We start from the raw sequence: 9,033 nt of genomic DNA, 5'->3' as shown, positions 1-9,033 counted from the left end.
AAAATGTTGCAGAAGTTGAATATGATCATTATATGTACTGTTTAGCATACTAACTTGTAGGATAGCATAGTTCAAGAGTCTAAGACTTCAAAGCAATAAAAACATATTTATAAAAATGTAACAATACTGTAGTGATTGTTCAAAGTAAACAGCAGCAGACCGAGTGCTAGAGTTCTGTGAAAGCGAAGACGAACCCCAGCACAGGCAAGGCCAAACACACACAGTCATTGGGCCTAACTGCTCCGATTGTTAAAATTTCCAACAGTTCTTGAAAGCAGCACTGTTATGTGTACGTCGTTTTCACCATAGGCATTATGGGTACAATATGGGGTGAGTTGCATAAGGTTAGAAGAGGCTGCAGTGTGGATGGAGGCTGTCGCCCCGGTCTGTGGTGGACACGGAGCCTTAACGCTGTGTCCTTCCCGCTCTGATGCAGCGGATCAGCAGCCTCGCCGCATGCCGGGAGTTCGGCGGCCTCGTGGCCTGTACAGCGGGGGTCTGTGCCCGCAAGAACAGCTGCAAGCAGCCGGCTGCGCACCGGCAGTGGGACGGTCCGGTTGTGCGTTCCGTGCGTCTTTACACCGTGGCGCCGGGCCGGAGGCTCGTGTTCGCCGGTGTGAAACACAGACTGTTCTGCTCGCAGCATGGAGCTGACGGGCCCAAGGAGAGCTCCGGCCGCCGGCCCGCTATCTCCGTGGTCGGCATTCCAGACCCGATCACATGGATCAGGTGTAAGGTCATCATGTTTGCACTTGATCTGTACTTTGAGTTAGACGTCAACTCTGAGGAGTTTGAAAGAGGTGTGAAGCAGGTAAATACCGACAGGCCGTTTTACTTTTTCATCAGTACTGTCAATAATAAAAAGCACATTTTTCATGCTTCATATGGACCATTGTTTGAAAGAGTTACCTTTAGTAGTAAATACACGTTTACATCTGATACATCAAGAGGTCATGGATTGGATAACGTAGGTGGGACAACACCACATTAAACTATACCTCGCTAAATAACATTTTGCTCTGTGCTAAAGTTTGCATCACATCACGTGACCTTCATCCGCCTGTTTATCTTCAGCTTTACTTTTTTTAATAGCAGTGTTGTCCCACATGTGCTTGTCCCCCCCCCAAAAAAAGCATTCCCCCCATAAACAAATGCTTTCCACCTTCAGTGAATGCACACGCAGCCAGGGATTGAACCACCAACCTTCTGATTAGTGGATGACCTGCTCTTCTATCTGAGCTACAACCACCCCTACTGAATGAACCTGCCAAGGTGAAAACTGGGCAGGTTCATTGTGCTAATGAAGAACACATAACACGACTGAAAGCAGCAGAGCAGTTACAGTTTCAACTAGAGACTTTTAAGATTGTGTATTTATTTATTTTTCTGGTTATTACCCAGCCTGAGGCAACATGGCAGGTTGTAAACCCGTTTTAAAGATGCAAACACACACTTGTACCATCAGGAATCGCGGCTTTTTATTAAATACTGTGGTTAAAGAGAATAAGCCACCTTTTTGTTCCTCATCCATTCCAGGCCTTGGTTCATGTCTCCAACAAGATGTCCAACGGCAGATATCATGAGCTAAAGGGGATAGTGTCCAATGAGGTAACACATCAAAGACATAACAAAGGTGTATTTAAAAAAAGCTGACTTTGTTGAGACGGTCTCACACAGACAGTACAGGACTGTATCAAACTGTTAGTGTTAATAAAATCTAACATTTAGTATTTATGTCAAATTAAGACTTTTTTTTCCCCACTTTCAGTCTTTTTTTTAGTAATGATCGTCTTGTTTTTCCTTCCAGATGTTGGAATATGTTGAGAAGAGGTGTGGGTCTCTCACTGATGCTCAGAGGAAGCAGCTCGGTGTCCAAACGGATGATATTGTATTTGTGCTTCCAGAGGACATCTCTGTCGTCTTTGATCAGTATGGTCAGTTTGTGAAATCAGAACATGGGATGAGGAAGTGATATGAACAGCAGGACGGACTCTGATTTCTGTCTTTTTTTTCTTGCAGGTAGGAAGTTTTGCTATATCGTCATGAGATTTTGGATCCTGTCATCACATGAAGGACCCGATGACCCTGAGGGTACAAAAATCTTCAAAGTGGGATCCAGTGAAGACGACGGCCCACAGAAGAAAATTGTAACTGCTGTTTATGAGTAAGCACTCATCTCGTCATCTGTCAACATCACAAACAAGCCAATCATCCAGAAGCATGGCTTTGAAACAAATATTTCCTCATTCAGCTCTGGCATGTTAGCAGAGCTGAAGCTATGTCTGCTCTTTCTTTGCTTAAAGAAAACTTTTGATCATTAATTTGCTGAAATGTGCCCAAATCTTTGTTTGTTTTACTTCTCCATATAGGCTATGCTGATGCAAAATTAAAGTGTACAAATATTTGCTTAGAGATAATCTTATGTTGGCAAAAGCTCAAAGCTACCTGCAGGCCTTCCAGCATACAAATCAAATCAAATCAAATCACTTTTATTGTCACATCACATGTGCAGGCACACTGGCACAGCACATGCGAGTGAAATTCTTGTGTGCGAGCCCCACAAGCAACAGAGATGTGCAAACACAACAACACAAACGAGCAAAATACAAGAATGGCCAACCTGAAACTAATAAATATATGTACAATATATAATAGTGTATGCATTTCTGGATGTGTATACTAAATATTTTCCTACGTGTGTGTGTGTGTGTGGTGTGTGTGTGTATGCACATTTTTACAAATTAAATAGTTAAAAAAAAATTAAAAAAAACAAATAAATAATAATAATAATAATAATAAAATATATAAAATATACAGAGTTGAATATGTGCAAAACAAGTGGCATTTATATACAGTGTGGAGTGCATAATGTTAAAGTTCCAGTAGTGAAGCTGAGGTGTCTATGACGTGTTCAGCAGTCTGATGGCCTGATGGAAGAAGCTGTCTCTCAGTCTGCTGGTACGGGACCGGATGCTGCAGAACCTCCTTCCTGATGGAAGTAGTCTGAACAGTTTATGGCTGGGGTGACTGGAGTCCTTGATGATCCTCCCCGCTTTCCTCAGGCACCGCTTCCTGTAGATGTCTTGGAGGGAGGGAAGCTCACCTCCAATTATCCGTTCAGAGCACCGCACTACTCGCTGGAGAGCTTTGCAGTTGTAGGCGGTGCTGTTGCCATACCAGGTGGTGATGCATCCAGTGAGGATGCTCTCAATGGCACAGTGATAGAAGGTCCTGAGGATGCGGGGGCTCATGCCGAATCTTTTCAGTCTCCTGAGAAAGAAGAGGCGCTGCTGCGCCTTCTTCACTGTTTTGTTTGTGTGTACTGACCACGTAAGATCCTCAGCCAGATGTACTCCAAGGAACCGGAAGCTGCTCACTCTCTCCACAGCAGCGCCGTTGATGGTGATGGGGGTGTGTACTTCTCTGCACCTCCGGAAGTCCACTATCAACTCCTTTGTCTTTGCGACGTTGAGGGTGAGATGGTTGTCTTGACACCAGTGGGTCAGGGCGCTGACCTCCTCCCTGTAAGCTGTCTCATCACTGTTGGTGATAAGACCCACCACTGTAGTGTCGTCCGCAAACTTCACAATGATGTTGGAGCTGTTAGTGGCTGTGCAGTCGTAGGTGTAGAGTGAGTACAGGAGAGGGCTCAGTACACACCCCTGTGGAGCACCAGTGTTCAGTGTGATGGGGGATGAGGTGATGCTGCCCAGTCTGACCACCTGGCGTCTGTCAGACAGGAAGCTAAGGATCCAGCTGCAGAGGGAGCTGCTCAGTCCTAGATCCTGCAGTTTCCTGTCCAGCTTCGAGGGAACGATGGTATTGAATGCTGAGCTGTAATCTACAAACAGCATCCTCACATACGTGTCTCTCTTCTCCAGGTGTGACAGGGCAGTGTGTAGTGTCAGGGCTATGGCATCATCAGTGGACCTGTTGTGGCGGTATGCAAACTGTAGAGGGTCCAGTGAGTCGGGTAGTGCAGAGCAGATGAAGTCCCTGACCAGCTTCTCGAAGCATTTGCTTACGATGGGGGTCAGGGCTACAGGTCGCCAGTCGTTCAATGAGGAGATGGTGGAGGATTTGGGTACAGGGACGATGGTGGCCATTTTGAAGCAGGCTGGGACTACAGACAGAGAGAGGGAAAGGTTGAAGATGTGTGTGAACACTCCAGCCAGCTGAGCCGCGCATGACCTGAGGACGCGGCCGGGAATCCCGTCCGGACCAGTAGCTTTGCGTGCGTTCACCTTCCTGAAGCACTTCCGCACATCCTCCTCAGACACAGTGTGCGCACTGACGTCATCCGCGGTGCGCACACTGTCCGGTCTCATGGTGTTCGCTGTGTCGAATCTAGCGTAGAATACGTTTAGATCCTCACACAGGGAGGCCGTGGTCTGCGGTGTGCTGGTTTTCCCTCTAAAGTCTGTGATCGTGTTTAGTCCCTGCCACATACTCCGAGGGTTGTCAAACTGTTGCTTCACCCTGTCCCTGTACTCACGTTTGGCTGCTTTGATCGTCTTCCGGAGTTGGTAATGTGCGTGTTTGTAGTCCGATGTGTTCGCGGAGGCAAAGGCGGTGTTCCGTGCCACCAGTGCCGCGCGAACATCTCCGTTAATCCAGGGTTTTTGATTTGGGAAGGATTTGACTGTTCTGGATGGGACGACATCTTCCACGCATTTTCTGATAAATCCACAGACTGAGTCTGTGTATTCATCAATGTCTCTGGCGGCCACGTGAAACATTTCCCAGTCCGCGTGATCAAAACAGTCCCGCAGCGCAGACTCCGATTGGTCCGTCCAACAGTGCACCGCCCTCCGGGTTGGAGCTTCCTGTTTCAGCTTCTGCCTGTAGGCGGGCAGGAGCAGGATGGAGCAGTGATCTGATTGGCCGAATGGGGCGCGGGGGAGGGCTTTGTACGCATCCCGGAAAGAGGTGTAACAGTGGTCGAGTAGCCGGTTTCCACGTGTGTTGAAAAGGATGTGTTGATGGAGTTTTGGTGAGACTTTCTTCAGGTCTCCCTTATTAAAGTCTCCGGCTGTGATAAACGCTGCCTCTGGGTGTGCGGTTTCCTCGCTGCTGATCGCGCTGTACAGTTCCCTGAGTGCACGGTCAGTGTCGGCTTGTGGGGGAATGTAAACAGCCGTAATAATCACTGCTGTAAATTCCCTCGGTAGCCAGAATGGCCGGCACTTAATCATCAGGTACTCCAGGTCCGGTGAGCAGAAGGATTTGACCGGGTGCACGTTCGCATAATCACACCAGCTGTTGTTGATCATGAAACACACACCACCGCCTCTGCTTTTCCCAGTAAGATCCTGTGACCTGTCCGCGCGGTGCACAGAGAACCCCGGCAGTTGTATTGCGGAGTCCGGTACTTTGTCCGATAGCCAGGTTTCTGTGAGGCATATCACGCAGCAGTCCCGCATCTCTCGCTGGAATGAGATCCGTGCCCGAAGCTCGCACAGCTTGTTCTCCAGAGACTGCATATTAGCCAGTAATAAACTGGGTAACGGTGGTCTGTAAGTGCGCCGTCTCAGTCGAACCAGAACGCCAGATCTTCTCCCTCTGCGTCGGCGTTTGCGGCCTCCAGGGCCAGAGAACAAAGGCGTCTCAGGTGAGATGAATGGGGGGTCTGCAAACGGAGCGTCCGTGTTGCAAAACTTGAACTCCGGAAAGTTATTAGAAAGACCGTCTTTTATGTCCAGTAAGGTTTGTCGGTCGTACACAAGGAGACAAGTGCTGCTCGTGAAAAAATAAAGGAAAAGTAAAATTAAACACAGAAGAAAGCCGTTGCTTGGGGGAGCTCGCGACGAGGCTGCCATACTCGGCGCCATCTTGAATTATTATACAGCAGGTCTGTTTTTGTTGGGAGGGGAGCAGAGCTGCTGGTGGTGAGTTGAAGGTTTTTAAAGTAAATGCAGAAAGAATAACAGTGAAATGTTCAGAAGGATCCCATGGATGAGGGTCTGTGTTGTATTTAATGCCCCTCTTAAGGAAAGTGGCAAAAGTGACATGTATATTTCTACTGCTACTTCAGTCACTTGAAAGTAAGAAACAAAAATAGTACTGGTAGGAAAAAAAGGGTAAAACAATTATTTCTGCTTTCAATTTGCTTTAAAAACTCTTTTTCATTTTTGTTTTTAAAAACTTTTTAGAATTGTGGAATAAGACTATATAACAGATGAACATATTCACTGGGATGTCACCCATGGGTTGGTTGACATATTTTGAAGCCTTTTTGTTACCATTTGGGGGGGGTTAAACCAGAAGTGACCATATTTCATTGAGAAGGTGGAATTTTGCTTACTAGCTGGGTTAGCAGGAATATTTATGTAATATAGTTGTTAATAATATTTGACAGATAGAAGCTTCTTTTGTAGCTCCCTTATGATCGCCATAACAAATGGATCTAAATGTTTGATTTGGCTGATTTTTTTAGGCTGGATGTCCAGGTGTGCTTCCTCCCAGGAATTTGTGTGTGATCTTTCATTCATTAGGTGAATGTGTTAACCACTACACTAAAATCAAACCTGCCCCAAATCACCCACACAGTTAAATTTGAGCTTTACCAGCATCCAGAGATATATGAAATGGTAAAAATGGCCTGCATTTGTATAGCGCTTTACTAGTCCCTAAGGACCCCAAAGTGCTTTACACATCCAGTCATCCACCCATTCACACACCCATTCACACACTGTTGATGGCAAGCTACATTGTAGCCACAGCCGCCCTGGGGCGCACTGACAGAAATCTAATATCCCTGGGGTCAAATATCATGTTCTTTTGGAGCCAGCCACAGTGGCCATGTGAGGACCTGAAGTTTATTAAGTTTCTGTGTTGATTCATTTTAGACTCTGAATTTGCAGGTTGGTTTATGACCAACAGCCACACTACTGCGGTGCTTATGGACCTTTAAAACTGAGACTTTTGGAAATGCTGCTAAGCTACTTGGAGTTTGAAAATCTTATCAGCGTATTACGCTCTTTTCACAGTCATCATCTCCTCGTGCTTCTAGTCACTTTATGTAACCATTCTTTAAAATCATGCATCTAGGCAAAGGAATTCATTTATACCATCATGGTTCTTCCTCCCCATCAAGAAATCAAACAGTTTCAGCTTCCTGTTTACGATGGCAGATGCATGTTCAGTGTACTTGAATGGTCATGTGACTGGTTCTGCTATCACACAATGTGTGCAGGGATGATGTGTGAAAAAACAAACTGAGAGGCAGCAACTTTTAGTCCTCTGTCACTGTTGATATATGATGCATTCAGGCACAGTTGTGTCTGTTGGTCAGTGTTTAGAACAACACCCACTACCGTCACATACCTGAAATGAAGCAAATCAATCTTTTTTTTTTTCTTTGAAAGCAACCTGGCTGTGCAGAAATCTGATGCCACATCATAAACCTTTGTTATTCTGTGCTTGATCACTGACTGACTGTAAAAGATAAGCAGTAACTTGTAACTTTATTTTCTATTATTTCACCAAATATCAACAAAGAATTGTGGCTTCTTTTTTTTGCCTTAAAGTGTTAAGAAACGTTGGCATAACTGCAATTCCTTCACTGCAAAGGTCTGCTAACTTCCTGTAGTTTGGAATCCAGCTCTGAGTATGTTAAATTCTTCAATAAAGTTTGCTGGTTAAACAAAAAGACAAATCATTCCACACCCACACAGTGCTAACAGTCAAAGCCTCTTTCTGTTCTCAGCCAGTAATCCAGTTGTTGGACCACAGTGTGTGGCTATTCTACCTAATACCCACCTATCTAGTTAGCCAGATTCTCTGTCCTATTGTTCCAGGTCTTAAAATCCTCTCTGAGAAATCCTGTTACACTTCAAATGTTATCCTGAAGGCTCACATGAAACCGACAGTTTGGCATGAAACAGGCGCCATTTTCAGAATTATATACAATTATTTTCAAGGTGAGACAAGAACCAAAACTTAGTTTGAATGTCAGGGTTAGTCGGTCCATCTTTTCTTTCAGCACTTTCAATAAACTTGTACTACTAATCTAGGATGTGCATGATTAACAGTGTGGGAAGTTTTTAACCATCTTTGCTTCGTGTCGTCGCAGATTCCACCGAGAGCTAACGAGGGGAGCCTCTTCTGACTGGACTGTTACCACTGTTTGGCACTGGCACTGGAAACTAGCTGAATAATCTGACTCAGCTTTGCTCAGATTTGTCATTTTTTGCTTTCGCATGGAAGGCAACCTTCAAAGTGAGAAACTGTACTGATCATTTTCCATTTGGATCACATTAAATGGGACCCAGAGTGCTGGAGCTGTGCAGACACTGAGTACTACTTGATGGTTTTTCTTTGATGCCCCTAAAGCCTTACATGTCAGACTAGAAGTAGTGGTACTGTACAGTCTCTCTGATTCACCTGTCGACCCCCGTCAGGCGTTTTTAAATGAGATTCTGTATATGCTTCACCATTACTGTTCTTATGGTCTGTTGACTATCTCGTTTGTGTTTTCTTATTGAAAATGTTATCCCTTTAATAGACACTCCAAAGACAAAAACAGTATATGAACAGATTGAAGTTATTTTCTGGATCATTGACCAACTTCATGTACATGCTTATTTTTTTGGGACCTGTCAAGTACATGCTTTATTAAATTGAGTTTGGTCATTTGTCATTGTATTACAGCTGTAACCATGATATCTTTTGTCACGTTCCAAAAGTTATTTTTATTAAATCTGAAAAAGAAACTACAAATTATGATGGAGATACACAGGTATTTTTTCTAGAAACTAAGAAGTAATAATGATCTGATTGGTGTCTGAGTACCAGTATGTTCTATCTATAAACTGCATCACCAATTTCTGTCCTTTCCCTGATGAAAATCAGGACCCAACAGATTCCATTTGTTCTACACCAGAGGTGTCAAACTCCAGTCCTCCAGGGCTGATGTCATGAAACTTGTAAATGTCTCCCTGCTGCAACACACCTGAATAAAATTAGTAGGTCATTAGCAAGACTCTACAGAACTTGACTGCATGCTGAGGTGGCAATTCAGTCATTTGATTC

At 44.7% G+C, this 9,033-nt stretch overlaps 1 protein-coding gene across 1 annotated transcript; it reads left to right on the top strand.

Moving 5' to 3' along the window:
* Positions 1-300: 300 nt before the first annotated feature.
* On the top strand, positions 301-8,888 carry LOC308405021 (m-AAA protease-interacting protein 1, mitochondrial). The gene is made up of 5 exons (XM_080895401.1): positions 301-811; positions 1,537-1,608; positions 1,808-1,934; positions 2,020-2,164; positions 8,075-8,888. Exons 1-5 carry the CDS (start codon positions 431-433, stop codon positions 8,157-8,159), a joined length of 810 nt encoding a protein of 269 aa, XP_080751527.1. The 5' UTR covers positions 301-430; the 3' UTR covers positions 8,160-8,888.
* Positions 8,889-9,033: the final 145 nt, after the last annotated feature.

The sequence above is a fragment of the Rhamphochromis sp. 'chilingali' genome, assembly GCF_963969265.1.
Source record: "Rhamphochromis sp. 'chilingali' genome assembly, chromosome: 11".
Lineage (NCBI taxonomy): Eukaryota > Metazoa > Chordata > Actinopteri > Cichliformes > Cichlidae > Rhamphochromis > Rhamphochromis sp. 'chilingali'.
Note: the sequence above shows the minus strand (reverse complement) of the source record. Positions and strands in the feature narration are given on the sequence as shown.

Bases quoted from the DNA above. Each gene is read 5' to 3' on its own strand.
- LOC308405021 (XM_080895401.1), top strand. From the start codon at position 431: ATGCAGCGGATCAGCAGCCTCGCCGCATGCCGGGAGTTCGGCGGCCTC. The intron at 1,609-1,807 runs GTAACACATCAA...TTTTCCTTCCAG, and splicing joins AGGGGATAGTGTCCAATGAG to ATGTTGGAATATGTTGAGAA. The intron at 1,935-2,019 runs GTCAGTTTGTGA...TTTTTCTTGCAG, and splicing joins TGTCGTCTTTGATCAGTATG to GTAGGAAGTTTTGCTATATC.